This window comes from Apaloderma vittatum, unplaced genomic scaffold (genome assembly GCF_000703405.1).
Source record: "Apaloderma vittatum isolate BGI_N311 unplaced genomic scaffold, ASM70340v1 scaffold22466, whole genome shotgun sequence".
Lineage (NCBI taxonomy): Eukaryota > Metazoa > Chordata > Aves > Trogoniformes > Trogonidae > Apaloderma > Apaloderma vittatum.
In genome coordinates this window covers 66,512-91,028 of record NW_009723674.1, presented here as the reverse complement: position 1 = coordinate 91,028, position 24,517 = coordinate 66,512, and the positions used below count along the sequence as shown (strand labels likewise).

The following is a 24,517-nucleotide window of genomic DNA, read 5'->3' as shown; positions in this document are numbered from 1 at the left end:
CAAAATCCGGCTGGGCCAACCCAATACACCCCTCTGTGGAGTGTGCTGTGTCATCTCAAGTTCTAAGAGTCAGTTTGTACGACGCAGTAGTAGTTGTGATGTGCAGAGTAATGCACTGTGACTAACGCAGCATTGTAGGTAATTACAGGTTTGGGCTAATGAGAGAAAGATTTATCATCTTATTTGTTATTCATTCATCCACCAACAGCTGTAGATCAACTATAAATTTTGGGTCCAGTGGTACCCTGGAGGAGTTTTTTTTCACCACATTTTGTTTAATGTGTTCTACTTGATTTTTGGTTAGGGATCGAGTAAGAACATCAGGTTCTAGCCATCACTTCCAATTGTTGTGGATTGTTCTTCCCAGGTGTCCTGTTTTCTGCTGTTATCCAAGTAGGTACGTAATCAGTCACCTGTCAAAGTCTTTTCTGTGGGTGAGCCTTGAAACTGTGGCTGTTGTGGTAGGTGAGTTTGCACCTATACTGAAATCCATCACTTCCTTTGAAAGCTTTTGTTTTCAAGTACAAACAAAGCCTCAGATGAAGTCACAAACTACATCCATGTAGCTGTTATCCAGTCTGGTGGACTTCTGGACAGCTGGAGAGGCTAAAACCTTTTGAAAAAGTTAAGTCAGGACATCAGAATTTAGACAGAAATTGTATTTTCACCTTGTTCTTTGACTGTGAAAAAAGCCCATTTATGTAAACTTCGTACACCCTGCTGCAGCTAGTCCCAGTGTCAGCTTTAGTTTACTGTCTTTGCATTCCAGCAAGTTCCAGGAAGTTCTTGACTGGTCTTGCAAAGTTTGTGCTGACGGTTGCAATTCTATGAACCTGAATTTTTGTGATAAGAAACAACACAAAACAAAAATAACCCAACCAATGAACAAGCCTACAAAATGAGCTGTGGCCCAAATGAAAGTATACAGCTTAAAGACAGCTGTCATAGATTGTGAAAGAAAATGAATGGTAGTCAGTGCCAGCTGCGGAATGTAAAGAATCTGGCTTCAAGGAGTGACTATCAGAAAAATCAGAAGTCTTAAAAATAATATATTTGGACTCATTTTACTATAGTTTTTGAATTCTTGTTTTTCTTTGCAACTGTGGCGTTGTACTTGTTTTTATTGTGAAAGTTTAATTTCTGAGTTAATTCTCTAACTCTAAGAGTTGTGATAATAAGAAAAGTTCCAAATAATGGAAAACGTACAGAAAAAATTGTAATAGTAACATCAAAAAATAGCATCAGGCTTACTTTCAAAATACATCACTTTTGATTATGAGTGATATAGTTTGTGGGCACATATGTTAGATTTCCTCATCGTGAAGAGAGTTAATTTTTATCTCTGTTGTGATCTTATAGCCTCTTTTTCTTGCCTCTCCTTGGGATGAATTATTAAACACAACATCACTGAATGTCACCCCGAAGGTACTGCAGAATTTCTAATCGGTCTCTTTTTTTAAAAAAAACACAACTTAGGATATGAAACTTGTGCTGCCATGTTCACAAACTGGCTATTACTGTGTGACAGTTAGCAAAAATCAGGCAGAGAAAGGATGTAATTTGTTCCAGCAGTAATACATTACATTGGAGAAGACCAAGAAACACAGGGTCCTTCCTCTTTCAGATTCAGGATAGTTAAGGGCAAATGTAAATGCAGCTGATTGTTTGTGGCTAAGGTACAGGGGCTCGTACTTGTCCGAAAAAAAGTTGAAAGAGAGGGAAACCAGGATTTGATAGTAATTTGCTTCCACGTCCAAAGAAGACAATCCCATCTTTAAATATTACAGGAACCTGCATGTTTTCAAAAGTGAGCGGGTGTTTTTTGAAAATGTGATTGAAAGTTTTTAAGTTCTCAGACCTAGGTGTTCCGCTGGGACCCTGTATTTCAAAGGGCCAGAAGTCTGTGTGTTCTGCAAACAAGGGATCTTTTTGACTTCCTAGTGTGGATGGCCTGAGGCATCTGCAGTCAGAGATTGCCTTAGTAAAGTCTTGCCTATCAACAACTAAACTAGATGAAAGCAAGAGCAAGTACTGTGATAATGGAAAACTGAATTATGTAAAATTATCACTATTTTACAAGCTGTCTTCAAACCCATTTCACTGAGTTCACTTTTGATCTCAAACTACAGTTGTTTCCAAATGGCAAAACCCTTGAGCTCTGCCACAGCATGCTTCTGGTCTTAAAGGCTTAACTGTGTTTCCAAGATGCTGCTGGTTTTATGCATTCTCCTAGAATTTTGAGAACTGTGATGAATGACCTGGGGCTGGTCCCAGTGCAGTCTCATGTATCCCCAAGTGCAACGTGGTTGGCAGGTGATGAAATCAGAACACAATTTGATTTTACAAATTGTGTGGAGCATCTCAGTGTTTGTACATCTGAGAAGCACTGCTGTTGAAGGAAAAAAAGACTTTTCCAACACGCCTTGCTCCATGCATCCATGCTCTCTGCTCACGTGCTGATAATTGCTCTGGAGAATGTCAGTGTGTTTCTTACGCAAGGAAGGAACTGTCGGGCTTGGTTCCATGTGCAGATTCTGATTGGCTTCAGGGTTGTACCACAAGACAAAATATTAATAACATAGCAAGGTGAGGATCATTAACCTATATTTTGATTTCCATTTATGAACAATTCAGCCTTTACCTGCATGTGTGAGTGCTTTACCCCACAGAGTCTTGGGTGATACAGGTGTCAACACCATACTAATGGAGAACTCATGAAATGGCACATTGCTCGATGTTACAATAACCTCATTCAATTAAAAGTTAACTCTCTTCTTCTTTCCTTTTAAGTGTCATCATGTGATTGTTACCAAGGTTTTTAGCAGGTGAAACAGTAATGGTAATAAAACTTACTGTTACAAGGCAACTTTCAATATACATGGTGGGATAAATCCCACCTTTGTGGGATTTATCTTCTCTGGCAACCTGTTCCAAAGATGTAGAAGAAAATGAGCAGAAAATAACACTTTAGCTGTTATTTGAATTGTAATTCTCTGATTATTTGTGTTTTTGCAGGGCTTGATTAACAGAATATCCCACTCATCCTAGTTTCACTTGAAGCTGTTTGAACTAAGCACTTCGGAAAATTTGATCATGGTTCAATAGAGCAAGCAATTTAGGGCTTAACTCCAGGCCTCTATAACCCAGAGCAAGATTTTGTTGTGAAGATTGGTTTTGGCAGCGGGAAAGCTAGAAAATCCTTTCATCCATCTCAGTATTCACTTACGGCAGAAGTGGTCTTCCAGTGCAATACTGACCTTTCAGTTAGATGAACAGGAGTCTCACAGTTTTCCTACTATTGCACACTACAGCAGAGATGTGTAGGTTTTTATTGATGATATTCTTGTAGTAGCAGCTCCATTTGGAAAAATCATTCAGTGACCTGTGTCGCCAGCTCCAAGTCTGTAATGAATTTATCCAGTCAAGGCCAAAGTTTTCTATTGTATTTGCTTTTCACTCTTATTCCTAAACAGACCTTTGCTTTCCCTGTGGGGAGATGTTGACATCTCCAGGTGCTCTAAGGCTTCCATGCTTGGAAGTTGTACACATGGACTTTCTTGCTTCCACAACACAGAATATCACCCTTCTTGTTCCTGCCTCAGGTTTGCACGCATACAGTCTCTAAAAGCTTACTGAAACATTACTTAAAAATGAAAACAGATGTTCTTAAAACCAGATAGGCTGAGGTGGTGGTCACACATTTCAAAGCAGTTGGTGACAACATCAGTTTTAGATCTTCCCCAGTATCATTTATTCAGTGGCTTACCTTCTGGTTTAGCTCTTTGTGGGGCTGCGCTGTGAAGCAGATTAGGACGTTGATCCAAATAAATGGGTTATTTCAGAGTTTTTCCTTTTTGAGTTGGGGCAGGGATGAGAAAACGAGGGAGAAATTTCAAGACATATCTGAAAGCTGAAAGCTGTGATCATGTGTCCTCACCTCACTAGGTCCTCGCTTCTCAGTTGCCGAGGTGTGCCTCACAGCTGAAGTATCACAGATAGCCAGTCAAATGGACTGATTTCACATAGAGGGAAATGCTGACTGAACATGTCTTCAGGATGCTAGTTCATTTGTACTTGCATGCATCTATTTAAAGTTTTTAGAACTTGTGTAGAGGGAAAAAAACATAATTGCACAATTACATTTAGATCAATGATCATTGCTAGGGCAAAGTCCATTAGATGTCCCTAGGTGTGCTGTCTTTACTGTTGGCAAACCTTGCTTAGCGTGTTTAGATGCTGCCATGACATGAATAAATGAGATTAATGCATTCTCCAAGCCTGAGTCTGCAGCATTACACAGTCTCTATAGGGAGCTTTCACCTTCCTGCTTTTAGGCCAAGCTCTTTTTATTTCTCAGGCCTGTGTCTTGGGGTCCAAGCACTGGTTTTGTCCCATGAAAAAGCCAGAGGCTTACACAGGTTGATAAGGCACTAGCAACTGTGGCCCAGCCACCAGCTTCATGTTGTGTGCTCTTCCTTTATTGCAGCAATTCAGCTTTGTCTCCCTGCCCACGGATGTCCTGGAAATAGAAGTTAAAGACAAATTTGCAAAGAGCCGTCCGATCATCAAGCGTTTCCTGGGAAAACTGTCTATGCCGGTTCAGCGCCTCTTGGAAAGACATGCCATAGGGTAAATTTGCTGCTTATGCTACTTTCCTTTGTTTAACAAGTTTTGAAGTCCCTGGTGATAGATCATTATAGTGATATTATGATGTTGAGGGGGAGTTTTTAAACTGACAGTTGTCTCATGAATGATGTTAGTCTTAATTAGAATTTATAGGACTATGGGCCAGACAAAGAATTCCCTCTGTAACCCTATCCATTGCGTTTTGAAAAGTGAGAGTTGGCATTCAGGAAAGAAGACTGGCTGCAAATCTGGAGAGTGCAATATTTTCAATTTGAATATACTTTTAATGTTATCAGCAGGCTGTTTTCATGTTTCAGGGAATTACCCATGGGCTGAAATCATGCCACATCTGTTCTTTCTCCCTTTAGTTGTTGGAGAGTGGAAATATTATAAAAAATATATATGTGGCATGTTGTAACTAATTCTTTCTGACTTACCCTGCTGCCAAGGAATAACGAGTTTGCTTGTGCTCACAAGCCCTGCCCTGCTTCCCTTTTGCGTGAAAGTCCTTGGGAGGGTGTGTGCTGCCAAAGTAACACAAACCAATTTGAGGAGGGTGGAGTGTATTCAGACAAAGCCAATAAGTTGCCTCTAAACTTGTAAGGTTCATACCTTGAGGAGCAGGGAGAGGAAGAGTCATCTTCTGAGGGGGGCATACAGAATGCAGTTTGTGAGAAGGCTTTTCTGAAAATTGGATCTCGGTGCAGCAGAACAGCGGGAAGCTGAGCTTGTTGGAAGTGGTTTTGAACAGCTGGTTTAGAAACTGGCTGTGATACTGACAGCTGAATCTACCAGAAGGGACTGAGCTACCTCCCTGTTTCTCAAGTAGGGAAGATAGAGTAGCTTTTTAGAAACCAAATGGAAGAGAACAGCTTGGGGAAGGTAGAGCCCTATAACTAGTATCATTGGCTTCCCCCTGTATGAGAAGATTCCTCATCATCTTCTGATTTTATCTCCTTATTTTACTTCCTTATTGTAAACACTGTCTATCTAAGGATATACTTTGGCAAAAGCAGTGCCTCCAGCCTGCACCTAGGTCTGGCTTAGTTTTAATATAGTAGTGACTTTTAAATCTCAGGCAAGCTCAATGAAAAGTATATACACAAGTTCAGAAAGATCATACTCAAATCTTGAGATTGTCTCATTTATATGAGTTTCTGATGCATGTGAAACTACCTAGCAAATATATTGGGCCCAACTGCAAGTGAACTATGTTTCTTCAAAAGATGTATAAATATTACTATTTAGTGAACCCTTTACACTCAAAAAAATGCTTTGCAAACATTGATTCAGCCTCATTTTGGGCAGCTGGGAAGTTAATCTCTTCTATAGTTTCATTCTGTTCTGAGGGGTGGATGAAGTGTGGCAAAGGGAGGGACCTGCACAAGGACAGAATGGAGTCATTGATCAACCTTATCAGGAAGGTGTTCTCCTGATATTTCAGCTTCATAGAGGTAAGAGGGGTGGAAAGAGATGAAGAGCAGTCATTCAGCCAGTTTGAAAAGAGAAGATGGTAAGCGGGGACTGACCTGTACAGGACTTTGAAATAAAGGACAGGAAAGCTGAATTTTATTCAGATGGTGAAGGGAAGGAAATATAGAAATGTGAGGTTCTCCAGAAGAGTAGATACGGTCAGATCAGCAGGGAAGCGAGTCTTGTTACAATAGCTCAAGTGGGAGTTGTTTGCTTCCCATGTTGATATTTTCATACCCATGCTGCAGAAGTTCCATTCTCACCGTTCTCTCTCTCTCTCTACATATGTGCGTGTGTATCCCAGAAGCCTGTCTTACTCACTGACTTAGCTGTTCCATTGTAATTGAAGACATTGTCCTCTCCTTCTCTGCCATTCGTTCTCTCGTATGCAAGTCAACATGCCCTCATGGCTGGGTTGAATAGCATTTGAAAACCGTTATGTATTTTTGTAGGACACAGCAACTTTATCTATGCACAGTAGACATGAGGTAGGTTATAGTCTATTGTGACAGTATTTGTTTTCTTTCAGGGACAGAGTTGTAAGCTACACTCTGGGTCGCAGGCTTCCTACAGATCATGTCAGTGGCCAGCTGCAGTTCCGATTTGAGATAACTTCTTCCATCCATCCAGGTAATTCTCAGCCTTAACCCACCATTTATCTAGATTTTTTTTTCTTTCTTTTTCTTTTCTTTTTTTTTTTGCCTTGCATTCTTTCTCCTCAGAAATCTGAATTCATTCCTGGCTGCTCTGGGGCTTTAGGTACAGTCATGAGCAAAGGGAAATACATAAAGTCTCCCATCACAGGATGCATCGTGAGTCACAGCTTCTTCCCTGTTTCCCCTTAGCTTAGAGCTACTGGTGTCTTATATCCTCCTGTTCTTGGCTGCTTCAAATACTCTGCTGCATCACTGGGAGAGAAGAGGGTGGAAAACTACAGACTTACCTGCTTCTCTATCACCTGTCCTGGGGAAGTGCTAGATGGGCTATTTTTTGTAAAGTCATCTGCATTTGAGCACTTTATAAGTAAAAATGGAGAATGTAGTAGTAGAAAAGATTAGAAACTTTCTCATTTTGATTTTTTTTAATGAAAAAGTAAAAAAAAAAAAATTTTAAGTCCCCCTTTTCTTTCCCTCCCTTTTGGCTTGGTTTTGGTTCACGTTCTCTTGTAGTTATTAGGAAGTCAGTGTTATGATGTTGTAAGTTTGAACCTTGGTTTTCATATGAAAGTCTCAGTAGCATCGTTCAGTGACTTTTTGCCTCTCCCTGGTAGTGCCCTCCCAGATGCACTTTGTGAATCCAACAGCAGCTGCATTAGTGGTTAGAAATCTTGACCTGACCCTTACTGGAAAACCCTGGCTTATGCCTTTTGACAGTTTGGACGGCATGAAAAAGCCTGGGTTGTCTAGCGTTTGGGAGGAGGTGGTACAGACAAGGATCACACCAAAGGATATTTTGGGGAAAGTTTCTGCCTTTCAAGGGTGTGACAAACAGTTTTTAAGTTCTCTGTTGCAGAGTCCTGTCAGCTTCAGCATGCCAAGAAAAATGTCATTAAAACCTTAGGGAAGACTTCCTTGTCATTCCCATGATATTCCTACTCCCATGCCAGTTTGGTTCAACGAAGAGTTTCAAGAAGGTGTATTCTTCAGGTTATATTGCAAGGAGGTGGGGTGGTACCCACAGATTACCACCATGAGTAAGCCCCATGATCGTTAAACCCATTGCACAAAGACTGCCTAGCAAAAAAAAAAAAAAAAAAAAAAAAACCAACAACAAGAAAACCACCATTTCTTGATAGTTACTCAGTTGCCTACTCATTTCACACTGTAATTCATGCATTTACTTTTCTCAGATTGCTGTGTATGCCTGTGCCCTCACAGTCAAGCTCCTGGTTCAGTCAACGCTGTTGTTAAAGGAGTAAGTAATTTCTTTTCCTGTCTTGTGCAGATGATGAAGAGGTCTCCATTAGTGCAGATGCTGAGCCAGCTGACCTCCAGGAAAGCCCTGTGAACAACCCCACAGAGGAAAGCCTCGGTGAGCCTTCATGCATCAACACGGTGACCTCAGAAAGTACAGCTCCAGAACAGCTAAATGGATACAGTTTGAACGATAGCCCAGGGGCTGTCAAACCACCTGGGGAAGTCAACCAGAACAGCTTAAATGAAGAGCTAGCAGGAGATGGGGAGGTTGATGCGATGCCAGTTCCCGAGCCCTTGGAATCCATCCCAGGCGAAGTGCTGCCACCTTTGAGTGCTCCGGACCTCACAGAGCAGCTGGCTCTGCTGGCTTGTGTGTCTCCTCCTGAGACTGAAGTTAGGGAAAATAACAAAGTCAATTCTGGTACTCAGGGAGATGGTGGAGTCTTGACCAGCGTAGAAACGTTAGATATTGATGAGGTGAGTGCAGATGTGCATGCTGGCAAGGACCTAGAGAAGAGTCAGGAAGAAGAAGGGGCTTCAGCCCAGGAGGAGGAAGACAACAAGCTACAACTGAGAACCACAGCAAAGAGGAAAAACAGGCCGTGTTCCCTGCCTGTGTCTGAACTTGAGACAGTCATAGCTTCTGCTTGCGGTGAGCCAGAGACCCCTCGCACACACTACATACGGATCCACAACCTGCTCCACAGCCTGCCGTCGGCACAGATGAGCAGCGATGGGGAAGAAGAGCAAGATGGTGGCAACGGTGGGGAGAACGATGAGGAGTCTACAGTCAAGGAGGTGCTGGAGAAGGAGGTGGTCAGTGAGAGCGAGACGGTGGCAGCAGAACCTCCTGTGGAAAATGAGGCTGAAGAGAACTTCAGCCAGTGCACGCTGCCTCCTGGGACTGTGGATGAGCAACTTTCTGACTTAAATGATGGGCTACTGGATGGGGAACACCCCAGGACAGGAAGCGAGAGCGAGTCGAGCTCCAGGCCCAATGGTGACAACGAATGTGAGGCGTGCGACACCTCTTGCTACAGCCCCTCATGCTACAGCACTTCCTGCTACAGTACCTCCTGCTACAGCACTTCGTGCTACAGCACCTCCTGTTATGACAGTAACAATCGCTTCTCCAGCCACACCCGCTTCTCCTCCGTCGACAGTGCAAAGATTTCTGAGAGCACGGTCTTTTCCTCACAGGACGATGATGAGGAGGAGAACAGTGCTTTTGAGTCAGTGCCAGATTCAGTGCAGAGCCCTGAGCTGGACAGGGAGCAAGTGGATGGCTCCTCCCAGTGGCCAGATGAACTAGTAGCTCATGGTGGGAATCCACAAAGAGCCACAGAGAGTCTAGACACCCCAATAGCAGGTCCAAGCAGCAGAAGAGAAGGTTAGATCCTGAGAATCGATGCGCTGAGCAACCCTGATTATCTGGATGTCATGGAAGACATCAGATAATCGAGGTTTTAGAGAGCTCATGGTTTATTTTTTACAAATTTATGAGCTGGGACAGGTATCAGGGAGGGTTGGATAATTGAGCCTGTCCTTAAAAATCCCAGCAAAAACAAATAAATCAGATGGGGATGTGTATATATGGATTCCTGTAGATATACGTGCATCGTTGTAAAATCGAGATTAGCTACTGCGCTTGTGTGGCAGATCAGCATTATCACATCCACCAACTCATTTCTTATTTTCTGGGATTGTTCCATTTCACGTATCTGATGTGCTGCCATGTCTCTGACAGTCAGTGAGAGGACCAGCTTGTGCTTGTCGAAGGGCAGATAGACTGATTTACAGCAGCTAAAGGTGTGGGCCAGCTTCTGTGTATGATTGGTAGCCATGCACTAATGGAGAAATGCAAATGTTTCTCTTACAAGTTTTCTAACCTTGTTTGTTCCTATTCCCCAAGTATCAAACAAATCTACCTTGGGTTTCACAGACCACAGGGCAACTCAGCAGAGACATGTTTTTTTCTTAGGTACTTTGAAAATTGAACTATATTGAGCAAAATTCTCATCTCCTTATCCATCTCTAGAGATAAAACATACTTAAGAAAGTAATCTTTTGTCTTGGTAATTTAGGTGCTGTTCTTCCCAATCTTTCCAAGCCATTACATTAAATTCCTCCCTTTAGTAACTCATTTTATGTTGTATGGAATTACATGAAGGGTGAGTTTGATCACTCACCTTTTCTTCAGCTAGTGTATTGTTTTTCTTCAGCTGAAGAACTGAAGGCCTCGGCAGCAGCAGCTAAGGAGCATGTAGCAAGGTCAAGAGGTAGTCTTTGCATTCCCAGATACTCAGTCATCTGACTCTCACTATAAGTGGCACCAAATTAAAATGGCACTAAAAGGATAGCCTATTTGGGGATCACTGGGAAGCCCCACCTAAAGTATCCTTCTACCCTTCCCTTCTCCATTCCAAATTTTTTTACCCCCACCTTCCATTGCCACAGACCCTACCGCAGCAGAAAGAAAGGTGTATGGGCAGCCTTAACACACTGGACTGTGTAAAGATTTTATAGGCAGCTGGGCCTAGGCAATTACTCGCTCTGCAAAGCAGAAGCTAGCCCAAAGAATTAAATTCTCAGAAGTACACAGAGGTATTAGAAACCCACTTTCCTTCCTTGCAGGTGAGGATCAGCATTTATGTGAAAGTATACCTAAGGGGGCACAAGAGTGTGTGCGTGTGTGCATATGAGAGAGAGAGAGAGAGAGAGAGAGAGAGAGCACGCTGGCAGATGTGATAGTTATTTTGGACTGTATGTACTTTCGAGAAGGGATGTCGGGGGAGAGCATGTCTTCTGCATATGGGTTGAGTACAGTTCCAATATCGTGCCCTTTGAGCCTGGCTAAAGGGCACTGCAGTGTTGATGATGGCTTGGCTTTGATTAGCTGAGAGGGAGTATGTCTGAAGGGCTGCCTGGCTCCTAGCGCTCTTCCAATACCACTGGGGGTGCTTCAGTAAATGTGCACATTCCTTCATGACTTGGCAGCTGGTACAAACACAGTAGATGTGGTCACCTCCATCCGCTCCAGGTGACTGACACTACCATGCTTCCACTGGCTTGGCGTTACAGTCTTGACTAGGGGAGAGTCAATTATGGTGAGGTAAGTAAAGAAACATAGATGGATGATCTGGTAGTTGGTGCTACAACATGCATAGTAACAGCAGAGTTTTTAAGGCTGTGAGAGATGGACTTCCAGCCCTGAGTAATAACTTACATAACTCTGCTGTCTGCTCAAAACATGCAGCAGATGCAACTGCGAGATACGCCTATACGCAAGTGGTGTAATGAAGACATTTAACAGGCCATACGGTACCATCAGAGCACCTAGAGGAGGGAGTATTTTTGTCTAAGCGATTTTTCTCACTTCTGGATGATGTGAGATTTTTTTACAGTTTTATACAAAATTGGCTTCTGCCTTCTAGCTGTTGGCTGTTTTAAAGAAAAAAAACATGGTTTTCGGTAAATGTGATGGGTTTTTTTTACATTTGGTAGCTGTATGTATGTGTTTTTTACAAAATGATCATGTTTAGGCTATTAAGATTCTGACACTAAAAACAGCTAAACCAGCCAGCACAGAGTGAGTTTGGCTTAGCTGAATGGTTGGGTTTTTGATTTTGAGGTATCTTTATGTAATTTTCTGGTGATGTTGGCAACACCAAATGTATTTTTTCCCTAAGCTGCATCTTTCTGATGCATGTAAATGTTATATTTATGCAATCAGATTGTATTTGTATTGACAGGTGCACCTGGAGCTGGAGGTTATAGTGAAAAACTGGTACCACATAATACGAAAATGTGTCCGCTAGTAAGATAAATAGTCCTGGTTTATAAGATTTTAAGGACAGACCAAGAAAGAATCTTAATACTGGAAGTTTTAACATGCAGGTTTTGTATTCTCACAGTTAAGTCTAAAATAAGGAATGCTTTTTCATCCTTACTATAACTTCTTAGTTTCTTAGAAGTTTCTGTAAACATTGACTGGCTCTTAAGTTACTCGTTCCTTTAAACAGAACGTTAGTTTGGACATCTGCTTAGGTTTCATTTATTTCATATTTGGATCTAACAGACATATATGCTATGTTAGTGTTTAAAAACTCCTCTGCACTGTCTACTGTGTGTCTCTCTTCCTTCTTCTTCTTCTTTCCCTCTGTATCTCGGGTCTTCCTTCTTTATCTCAGATCTTGACTATGTCTCACTATCTTTTGTCCTCCTCTTCTACCGCCTGTCTCCTACCTGTTTCTGGTCCTTCTCTCATTCTCCTTCCTTCCACCCAAGATGGACTCTTAATTTTGAAAAATACGTGTAGAAGGGGATGATCTTCTGCTTTGTAGGGACTGCAAAATCCTGCCATTCCAGTCCACTTATACAGCCACTGATCTTCTGGAAAAGCAGAGAAAGATCCAAGGCTGCTTTTAGTCTTGTATTGCACTGATTGGATGGAGTTGGAACCAGGATTTTGCATGCTCCTGCTGATTTCTGCAGAAGCTTGAGTGTGCTTGTACATGCCCAGTATTTCTCAGAGATCAAGCCTGATTCTTCTCTCGCTTACACTTGTGTGTCTATGAGTCCAGAATCTGGCCTATAATAGCTTAGCATTGCCTCAAACCTGAAATCAGAGCCTTGACTGCATTATTTTAATAATTCTTTAATAGGAATTGTTATTAAAATAACACCTGAAAATAGGAATAACCAGAACTGCTAGTACACGAAGCTAACCTATTTAAAAATAATCACGTGTTTTACAGTAGCACATTTTTTGAACCACATTGTGAAAACAGTGAATGACTGTCAATGTCTTGAATATCTTGTCCATAGGTGATTGTCCTTTACTCCATAATTCTCAGCCAGTCAGCCAGCTTCCTTCTCTGAGGCCTGACCATCATCACTACCCAACTATCGATGAGCCTCTTCCACCAAGTAAGCTTTAGTTTTTTTAACTTACTGCATTTTTCAGCTTTTCCTGTTAACTCAGTGTAGAGGTCAGTATGTCTTTCTAAATAACCCCCTCTGTTCTGCATATACATTCTCCAGAACCCAAGCAATATGCCCTATTGTTTCCCTTATTTGATCCTGGCTTCGAGTGTTGTCATGTTATTTTGGACAAGCTCCATAATCTCCATCCGCCTTGGTCCATCTTCTTTCTTAGCCACCATGAAATGAAAATAATAACACTTCCCTGTTTCCAGTCAGTGTGTTTAGACTTGAATGAGTGATATCTGTCAGGTGATCCAGAAGCCTTACTATAAAGCTTTCTCTGTAGTGTGTCAGCAAAATACTCTGATTTTTCAATAACAGTTGTCTCGAGGTATTTCCATAACCAACTTCAAAGATGGTTTGGGATGGCAGTCCCTGTAGTCTGTCAGCTCGGCTTGCAGGTCCAGCAGGAGCCCTCTCGCACTCAGGATGCTCCTGGGTTGGACAGGTACAAATCTAAACAAAACCAGCAGAAGCTGGGAAAGGGCAGCTCACATAGAGTCGTCTTCTTGTACTGTCATTGGATTTGATAATCGGCGAATTTTATGTTCATTATGGACTGTAATGGTGTCTGCAGTTGCGGTGGATGAAAATGAGAGGGTCTTAAGCAGCGTGATCAATTATCGGGCTGACAATACGTGATTTTTCCACCGAGTCAACTGCTGGAGATGTTTTCACATGTCTCTGTAGCTTTCGCTTGTGTATTTGTGGAGGTTTATCCCGCTTTTTGCACTGGCGTTCAGTGCCCAGCAGAGTGCACTCTATGCCCTGCAACGTGCTGTTCATCACCTTTCAACTTCAGCCCGTGATTGAAGGACCTACAGTGTGCGGTGCCTCAGAAAAACAACCAGGCGTGTAAACAAAGCACTTTGTTTCTTTCAAAGCCCAAGAAGGAAACACACTTATTTGGCCAATAGTGCCCTTGACAAATAATTCATCGTTTACCAACCATGCTGTCAGTATTCCCTAAGCCGAAAATAGCCCTGATGCTGGCGTCAGCTGCACAGTGGTGTGAATGGTTCACATGCCTTTAGCCCGATGAAATCTTATTAAGTCCCCCTGTGGCTTGCTAGTAAGTGATGAAATGGGAAGGGTTACCTCTGTAACAGGGAAATATTTCTCTTCCGCTCTTACCTCAAGGGCACATTCCCAATTAGATGACTTAATGATACCAGCTCAGGTAAACAAAGCATATCCTAAATCTGTTCCATATTTTTCCATCACCAATATATTACATTTTTACTCTTTCTTATAATTATCCTCAAAAGGCAGATATTTCTACCATTGGTTTTCATACATGCTTTCACAACAGAGTTTAGGGACATGAAGTACATTGTGTGATGATACAATACAGAAGTGATATCCCTTTGTAGGTTTTCTTTTTTAGCATTTGCGTATAACATCATTTTTACAACAAAGACTGACACTTTGGGCTTAAAGACATTTAACTTAATAGGAATGTGCTGTACTAAGTTAGTTTGGGGGGCAAAAAAGTTGAATTGGATAATATCACCTAGGAAGCCTGTTTGCAAAAACCCTCTGTGAAATTTTAAGGTAATTTCAAAATTAAAACTGTCGTCTTAGTTTAGAAATGTTTTTTCTTCTGACATTCAATATCACTATCTCTGTGCTTTTAGTGCTTCTTAATCCTAGATAAATAGTTCTTCAATCATGTGAAAGGAAGGAACTTCATATTTTAAACCTGAATTATATGATCAAACTTGTCGTACTACTTCTCACATACAGCATTAGCTTCTGTCCATAAGTAGAGTTGAAGATAATTTCCCAGTGCTACAAGTTCAGCATTGCCTGCTTTTACTTTGATCATGGAGAATCGTTTGGACAGTCTTCCTTCTCTTTAGAATAGTTTTCTGTATAACTTTGTTTCATCATAACGCCACAACACTTGGTCTCAGCGAGGAAACTTAATTTCAGGCAGCATTATTTAGGAACATAAGGTAGAATAGGTTCATTATTTATGAAGAGTGTCGTAACGAACAGTCTGAATGTTAAGTCCTATGCGAGATTGACAGAAGATCTGCAGAATTTGTGCGGCTTCATGATGACATTAATTGTCAGCCCTTCCTATACACGTATTTGCTAGTACTGCTGGAAACCCCATGGAACTGAAGCCAAGAAAAATACCTGTGCCCACTTCAGAGCTGCTCTTTGCCGAAGGTGTGGCTGAGCTTGGAAAGGGGAAGGCAGTGTATTTACTTTGCCCCGCCAGGATTGTGGTCCTGCCAGAAAAAGTTGCGTCTTCTGATATAAACCAGAGCAGTTTCAGAGGATGCTGTGAAGTACGACTCGGCTGATGGAGGGGGATCGCTGGAGAACAAAACCAGTACTGTCCTGTGTCCCCAGCCTGCACTCCAGCATGCTCTTACTGTGAACATTAGATGGAGGCCAGCCTCTGTTGTGGTCACAGTCTTATTTTGCCTGAAAAACTAACAGAAGAGCCTGAGGAGATCTGGCCGCTTCCTAGATCATCTATGTCCCTGAAGTAGCATGAAGAGACTTGAGCACAGCTCCGAAGCAGAGTTCTGCCTGTCAGTTCACCTGTCAGCCTGTTGGTCTCTCCGTGCAGGTTTCCATCCATCTGTCTGCGAATCTGGTGTCATATGCAGCTTCAGTGACTTGTGTGACTTACGGGTTGTCTTGTGGGAAGTCAAAAAATGCACCTGCTACCTCTGTACAATGAAAATATCAGCACCTGCAACCTTCTGACAGCCTTTCCTTGGTGACCAAAGAAGAGTTATACAGCTGATGAGAAATGCCATTGCAAGGAGTGGTACTGCTGCAGGTTTCTCAGAAGCCATGTGACCTACAGTTCCTAATATTTTAGCATGTCAGCATGAGTGTCAGCCCATGGTTTCAGGTGTATGTACCCATAAAACAATAAATAAAGCAGTGCTCACAGATAGATGTAGTTCATGTCTGTACATACTGCTGCTGGATGTCTGATAATATCTAACAAGAGATAGCCCTCCTGAAACCATAATCCATTCAGCATGATCCTGGTGTTTTCCCTGTGACCTTCAAGATCTGGACAAGTTTTGTTGCTCCTAGATTTCTACGCATTGTGCTTGGGAGCTTAGGAGCTCTGAGCTGCATTTGATTAGAGAGACAATGCAATATAGCCTCTAAAGCTGGCAGTGTACAGGGCTGGATTATGAGAAACCATGGTTTGACTGTGTAATTGGGTAGTATTATTCCTACTAAATGTCCTTCGCTGAGCTTCTGACCAATATGACCAGTTGGTGTCTTCTCTAGGCTGTCTAGGGCGTGGATCTACAGCATTGCCTACAAACTTCTAATTATCTATCGACCTTTATTATTGTCAGCTTAGTACATGTCTACTACAGTAGTGTGGGAAGAGGGCTAGGATTTGTCCTTTGCCAGACAACAGCAAGGAAAACGAAGATCTTCATGATGTTAAGGTACATCATGCCACCTTTGATCTGGCCAAGATTATTTCCTTGAGGATATTGCAGATAATGCACAGCTCCAGAAGAACCATTCCCACCCATGGTGGGACACCTGCCACCAGTGACAGTGTGCTCAGCAAGGCTCTGGCCTTCAGCCTGCCTTACGTGTCAGCCCGATTTCCTTCAACGTGCGTCTGTTGTGCTTGATGTGCTGTTTTTCACTGCTATGTGTTTTAGGCACTGTTTTCACAAAGCTGTGATCTTGTCCTTGAAACACTGTCCTTGGGAAACTTTACCTGACTGGAGGAAGAGAGCATCCTCTCCTTAAAATGAAATAGTGATGCTCACAGTGAAAGAGAGTGTGTGGACCTGTAGTGTGACTAGAAGTTTTGCATCAATAAGGTCTGAGATACTTAGAGTCAGCTTTGCAAGAAGAAATGCTTGCCCATATGGCTCTTGTTGTTTCAGAATCTTATAGAAAATTCCTCCAAGGACTCCCAGTGCCCATCTTTTAAGGTTTGTGGGTTTAACATGTCAGATGCAGCCAGCTGTAGACTTCAGACAGCCTACACTTGGCTGGAACCAGCCCAGGTACAGAAACTGAATTTAGTCAGGGACAACATGCAGGGGATGGGAACCACTTGTGAAGGACGGGTTTCCAGATACAGCAGGAGGAGGTACAACTTCAGTCCCACACCTAGAGAGTAGGAGATAAAATACATAAAGTATGAAATCCAGCTGATCCTGAATTTGATTATAGAAGACCATAGAAGAAGGAGTGGACTCATCAAGGAGGAGGGTATCATAGTAAAAATATGGGAATAAGAGGAAGTGTTTGCCCCCAAAGGTAATCACCATTTGTGCATTTGTGTGTGAATGTGAGTGAGGTTTGTATATGAACACGTATAGAAAGTATGTGCATATATTTACATAGATACGTCATCAGCTGATGGATCATGTAGAAATATGAAGCTGGAAAGTCTAACTTATATCACTGCTCCACACATTCCAACCAATTTGGTATGTGGCTTTTCTAGCTAACCCACTTCTGAATTTCTCCTGCTCCAAACACTTTTTTTTATTTTCAGCATTGCCATTTTCCACAAGCCATCATATACCAAATAACTTCTGGTTTTCAGTCATGGGACAACATAAACATTAGCAGGGAACAATAATAATGGAAGGCTCAATACTATGGTGCAAACTTTCAGTCTAGTTGGCATTCATCAGAGCAACAGATTTGTAGTATTCATCTATGTAGAGATATTTCTTTTATAAAAAAAGAGGGAAATGAAATATGTTTGTTCTGAAACATAACAAAAAAGGGGATGTAATTGTTTTCTACTAGGTCAGCTCTACCTGGCTACCCTGACCTGCAATGAATCCAGCCAACTAGTATTACTAACTATAAAATTATCCAGCCCTTTAAGAAATATAGCCACTAAATCACTTGTTTTTCATAGTCTATAGTAGTGAATTCCATAGGCTACCTATGTGAAATGTTTATATATATGCATATACTGCGTATATATATACATAGGCAAGCACATAGTATTTATACACATTTGAATTTATACTGAATATATACACATAATATATATTGCACGCATGTCGACTATGTATGTAGTATCTCTCGTGTGTATATACCCTGTCCGTGTATATGTATGTGTGCGTATACTTATCTCCCATATTCAGGTTTTTCTGGAAGGCATCACACTGACAGCAGCACCCCTTCCTTTTTTTCCACCTCTAGATTGGGAAGCTCGGATAGACAGCCATGGGAGGGTATTCTACGTGGATCATGTCAACCGAACCACCACGTGGCAGCGCCCCACAACCGCAGCGACGCCAGATGGGATCCACAGGTCTGGGTCCATCCAGCAAATGGAGCAGCTGAACCGGCGGTGAGCATTTGCACCTATATTCCCTTGGAATCGATACTCCCTTTTTTCCACACTGCCCTAGTAGCTTCCTTTCTTTCCCAGAGCATCACCTTGGTTTCCTAAGGATCTTTCCAGTGTACATGTTCCTGTCCCCACTGCTGATCTCTTTTAGTGTGACTGCTGTGAGTGTCTGATACCCAAATTTCCCCACATGAGAAGTGCTATTGAGAGAAAGGTATTGCAAAACATTTCAAACAGCAAGAAGAGGCTTTTGGAAAACTTTTTAGAAATGACTCCTAGAAGAGAAGAAAGTATTCTTCCGAAAGATGGATTCACTGCTTCTATTTAACTGCAAGAGTGGTATCAATGTGTCTGCACCCAGTGCCAGTCTGAAGAGGTTTCTGAGCTGACTGTTAGTGTGAAATAATGTTGCCATGTCAGTGTGGCATTTCTCCTCAAGCTAATTTGGCCAGTGGCAGAACTGCCCAGGGCAGAACACTGCTCTGATAGAACTGTACACATTCCTAGACGTGGAGAGATCTGCTCAGTGTTGCGTTGGGCTCTGTAAGTTTTGTCAGTTACTTCTAAGCTGGTTGAGGTAACTCTTAACATGGGACATGTTTTCCCTTGATTTGACTAGTCCACACGCTAATTTGTTTATCGTTTTCTTCTCATGCTTGATTTTCAGATTGAATTTAAGAGGAAGGAAAAAATAAAACAGTTGGTCACAAGTCTTCCTTTTTTACTTCAGAAAAGTTTTTTTTTAATTCCCTGATTACTGTAATGATATGGTTCCATAAAAAAGACAAAAAGGAAAACTGAAATTATGTTCTAATTATAGCACATAAAATGCCACAAAAGTTCTTTGGTGATTTTTTCTGTGCTAAGAGAAAGGTCTATAGCTGAGAAAAGTATGAAGATGAAGAGTTCCAAAGTACTCTTCTCAGTGCAGAATAGTTTGGGTGTTGCTGTGTGTGTAAGAACTGGGCCCTGAATGACAACAACTAGAAAGTTAGTGTAACTTGTGGAGAGCAAACCAGCCTTCTGAAAGTGGTTGCTTTGCAGCTTAAGTTGACACCGTCGACTCACTCTTGAAGAATTTCTCCGTTTTCTCACACAAATTCATTATTTTGGATAGCATTTCATGGCGTGTTAATGTCTTGCAGAAGTGAAAGAACCTGCTCACTATTTGTTCATTATGGCTTTCCTCAGAATGTGTTAAGCTACTGTGTTAGTACTAAAAAAAATCCAAACTTAAAGTGAATGTTTACTGTATATTCTTGCAAGCGATTTACATGACTTCTCTGCTGTTTAGCATTTGCTTTTAAGGGGGATTTGGGCCATGTCACAGCTCTAAGGTAAGTGCAGCACAAACAGGAAAGAAGTGCTTGTAAGAGTCTGCGTCGGAATTTGCCATTCCCGTGGTTAATGCAGGTTAATTATTAAACCAGCTGTCTCAGCAGAAACTGAAGGGTAGGCATTGTCTTTCTTACCATCTTGATCCAAACTTTATATTCCATGCCTTCATGTAGGCTGCCCAGCTTTCTTGGTTATGACTTGATTATCACTGGTTTGATTGGGAAGTGGCACTTAATAGGTCTGGCAGTCTTTGAATAACTCTATTTTTAGTATTCACATATCCAGTTACAAAGTGGGAAGCACAGAGGGTTTTCAGCAGTGGCATATCTCTCCCTACTCAAGTCCCATTGGAGACTAAGCACTCTGCAACTCGTTACACATGAGCTGTCATGGCTTCTGGGGACAGAGGTAAAAAGCTGAAGTTTCTCCACTCTCTGCCAAAGAGCTCTGTTGATTTGGGAAGCTGAATGGAAGTCTGAGAAGTTGAAGGGTCTTCTATGGTTCCTAAGTTTGGGAACATTTCCTAAAGTTCTAGTAAAAGAGACTCATGCCGAATCTCTGAGCATTTGGCCAGTGGCTAGTCATTTCTGTATTTTCAGCCTGACTATTACAATTTTTTTAATTATTGTTGTCCTAAGGCCAATTTCAAATATTTCATGTCTCCAGATTTCAGGATTGTGAGGAAAATCACTTTTCCTAAGTGGTTATTATCAGCACTGTAGAGGATCAGGCTTTGTTTTAAGCATTCATTTTAGAAATACTGTTTTGTTGTATTTCAAAATTCATTGTTTGAAATGTTCTTCAGCAGACACACCTAAGAATCATTTTAGATGAGGCAACAGCAAACATAGACTTTGCTGATAGAATTAGCAGCAGCCTGAACTTTTGCTCTAACTTCAAACAAAATTTGGACTCAAAATCACTTGACATTTTGAAAAAAAAATGGCAAAATTTCTTTTTTAATCAGTCTACTTACTTTTTGGCTTCCTGGTTTCATTTGTGGAAAGGAATGGAAAGATCAAAATATTACAAGGAAGCTTGGTATTTCCAGCCCAGCCAAAACCACAAAGCTTTGGCAATTCAACCTGAAAAAAAACCCCATAGCTCTGATTGAGCCTAGTCCTGCTTTCCTTCTGAGCTCCAAGCTTCCCATTAGCTGTACCAGCCGCTTAAGGATACAGGGAATGCAAAACTGGAATCTGGGTGTTGGGCAAACTCCAAAGAGACATCCATACTTCTTACTTTAAAGACTTTTGCTCATTTTCTAGAGCACTACCTGATTTGCTTGTTTGTTGGTAAAACAGGTAACAGCCCTTGTTTAAGCTCTGTTGGGAAGGTGCTGTGCAGCAAATGTCTATCTAGACTTGTCTTTGCACTAATTTAAAAAGTAATAATACAAGAAATTGTAACCATAATAGTCAAGACAACCACAGTGTGATTGTCTTTCTAAATCTAGTCTTTCTAAATCTCCATTTCTTTGACAAATCACTTTGAGAGGAGACTGAAATCTCCAGAGACATTCTCATAACTTTGGCACTTTCAATGTTTTCTTCAATTACTTTGGTATTTTCTGGTATTTATATAAGATGATTTTGTAATACTGAGACCCAGAAGAAAAGCTTAGCCTTTTGTTGGCGTACAGCTAGTGTTACTCTTTAAGGTTTGCCAACAGGGATTTTGTACCATCTAATTAAATTGAAGCTACAAGATTTTTTTATGGGTGTGCTTATATCCCTTGATTATATGAACTACTTTTTTTTCCCCCTTTGTGTTGCATGTGGGTGTTGTAAAACTCTTCCAGTACAGGAATGGAAAGTTCATTTGTTTGCCTGCAGTCAAGTGAATAAAAACGTAAAATGTAGGTCTAAACCAGAGGGTTTAAAACTGCAGTAAATTCATGCTGTTGCAAAGCCTGTTATTCAGATTTCCTTGTAAAGATAGATGTTTACTTAAACTGTCAAAATATACACTAAATGTAACTTCAAATGACTCTGAGTGCTGGGAGACAGTCATAGTACTGTGAAAGTTTACCATAAATCTATTAAAACTTGAATTATTTTTCTTAATTAGCTCCAGTCCTTCTGCCTGAGGTTCGGTTGCAGTGAGCTACTGCAGATGATGTCTGTTGAGAGATGTAAAAGACAGATCCTAACTGTTTGTCTTTAATAATTCTGAGGAACTAACTCCCTCCCAACTAATGTCTAATTTGTAATAAAGTGTGCATTGACAAATAAAGAGAGAGAAAGTAAGTTAAATTTGCAAGTCGGAACTTGAGCTGAGGAAAGAAAAAGTGTAAAGTCAGGAAAATGGGAGACAATCATTGCTGAATCAGAATAAATGCAGGCAGTAAAGCAATCTTTTTTTTTATACATATGGACATGCAATCCAGAAGTGAGGATTAGAAATATTGGGATGGAGTAAAAGGTAGTTAAAATTATTAAGAGACCCTGATTTCTTTTCCTCCCTCCCTCCCTTCCCTTTTCTTTCTTCTTCTCTCTCACTTTCTTTTCCTTTTCTTTCTGTCTTTATATATAAAATATATTTCCTTATGACACTTACATTCAGTATATAAGACTTATATTCATAGCTTGCCAATAGAACCAAAGAAATCCTGATTTCTCATCTTATTCATCCATCTGTGTATGTGAACAAGTTAAATAGACTTTGTTTTGTGTAGTTGCTCCAGGTTATGGCCATAGTGAGGTGTATACTTTGTACTTGCTCTTGTACATACTCTGTGGGCTTCACAGAATCACAGAATGGCCTAGGCTGGAAGGGACCTTAGAGATCATTTAATCCAACCTCCCTGTCATGGGCAGGGACGCCTCTCAACTAGGTCTGGCAACACATGGGGACCGAACGGGGATCAAACCCGCGACCTTGGTGTTAATCAGCACCACGCTCCAACCAACTGAGCTAACTATTACTTCTAATACCATGATAAGACCAGGCTGGATGGGGCTTTGAGCAACCTAGTGCAGTGGGAGGTGTCCCTGCCCATGGCAGGGGGATTGGAACTAGATCATCTTTAAGATCCCTTCCAACTCAACCCACTCTGTGATTCACAATTCAATGATCAGCCCCATTGACATCAACTAGTGTGGCAATTAGTTCATTGATTAGTGATATTGTCTTTTTCTAAGACATTTGCAGGTTGTTATTCAGAATTTTCTTCTTCATCGTCCTCACTGTTATTTGCTTATCTCTAAATTTTTTCCTTTTCCTTATTCTGCAACTAGTCACCATGCAAGCTAAATGCCGAGTCCCACTGATTTCCAAAAATGGACACAACACCTGCATCCTCACACTGTGCACTCAGCTCATGTGTTACATCCTGTTGTGCTTTTCTGTAGTTTACATTCCATATTGCCTACCAAAATCAAGTGTTCCCAACTGCTGGCTGTGCAGTATCATAGTAAACGTTTTGTTAACGCTCTTAATAGTCTTTACTTTGTTAAGGTTGAGCATGTGCATCAGAGGTTGCAATAAGAAAGACTGAAGGGTACTCAGCGCATCACAGGCTTGATCCATACTTCATCAGTTACGCTGCCATAAATGAGAAGGGGAACCATGATCCACCAGTAGTTTTAGGTTCCAGACGTCCAGATGTTTTAAAAGAAATCCTCGCGGCGACGTACAAGCTAAATACCTGTCTAAATTTGATCTTTGACTATTCCTTGCTTTGCACCCTCTGTAGCTATTTGTAAGTCAGTGCAAAATGTCATATTTGCAGAGTAATGGTTGGCCCAAGTGTGAGCAGCTGCATCGGATGAAGAAGAGTTGGGTGTGCTCTTACTCTGTCCTATGCGAGTAAGCACACCTGACTCTTCTCCTTCATCTGATGCTGCTGCTCACACTTAGGCCAACCATTACTCTGCAAATATGACATTTTGCACTGACTTACAAATAGCTACAGAGGGTGCAAAGCAAGCATGGAAGAAGTAGTATTGGAGTAATTCAAAAACAGTGGTGATTGTTAAGGTAGAAAGCACCAGAAAGCTCTTCTGTTAACTGAAGCATGTTATTCTTTTCTCTGAATGTACATAGATACCAAAATATCCAGCGAACGATTGCTACAGAACGGACAGAAGATGATGCTGTAGTGAACAGCAGGGTGGAGAGAGTTGCCACTGGAGGAGGCAGCGACTCAGAGGCTGAGCCGTCCCAGCCAAGCTCAGGTATGGGGAACAAAATTACTGAGTGGTGAGTTCAGTGGCATTCAGTTCTGGGGAAATCTGCATTTCCACAGCAGACTGGAACTTTATTCTACCAGACTGCAAGAACTAACTAAAAGAAAAGAAGTTTAGACTGGAAGCTGTGGGTTTTAGACCTAAAGCTACAGGTACAAAGCTACATACAAAAGGCCTCATACAAAGGGCCTTTTCTTAACAACTACTAAAACAGACAAAGCATTTTTACTTTAGTAACGGGCTATTTGAAATTCAAATGGAAAAGGCATCTGGTTTTTATTCAGCTTAGTAACTCCAAAAATGGTGCTGTCTCATTTTTTTGGCACTGTGATTTTTATCTTGGGGCATTGCAGTTCATTCTTGCTGGGCATGGCTTCTGTGCTGTCACGTTTGTCCATGTCGTCACACCTGCAGTGGCCCTGGCATCAAGCATGATATACTTGTGCTTTTAAAGCTGCAATTTTGCAATAGCTATGAACTGATCTAAGTGTGGGCTGTCACTAAAAGAGGCACAGCTGTCTTTTTGTTTATCACTAACTGGTGTGACAAGACCCCATATGAGAGTGGAGGACTGATCTTCCTGAAAAATAACCTTGTTTCTTGTACTTAATAGTATTTACAGTCAAATTGGTTCTTCATGTGGTTCATTAGATGGC

At 41.4% G+C, this 24,517-nt stretch overlaps 1 protein-coding gene across 1 annotated transcript in view; it reads left to right on the top strand.

The window, feature by feature from the left end:
• Positions 1–4,486: 4,486 nt before the first annotated feature.
• Positions 4,487–24,517, top strand: part of HECW1 (HECT, C2 and WW domain containing E3 ubiquitin protein ligase 1) — a gene marked incomplete at its 5' end in the record, with an annotated part of 75,966 nt that continues 55,935 nt past the window's right edge. The window contains 6 exons of the mRNA XM_009872220.1: positions 4,487–4,629; positions 6,629–6,729; positions 8,044–9,405; positions 12,843–12,944; positions 18,183–18,333; positions 23,719–23,849. Of these exons, the coding sequence (XP_009870522.1) occupies positions 4,487–4,629; positions 6,629–6,729; positions 8,044–9,405; positions 12,843–12,944; positions 18,183–18,333; positions 23,719–23,849 (1,990 nt within the window). The remainder of the gene's footprint in view (positions 4,630–6,628; positions 6,730–8,043; positions 9,406–12,842; positions 12,945–18,182; positions 18,334–23,718; positions 23,850–24,517) is intronic.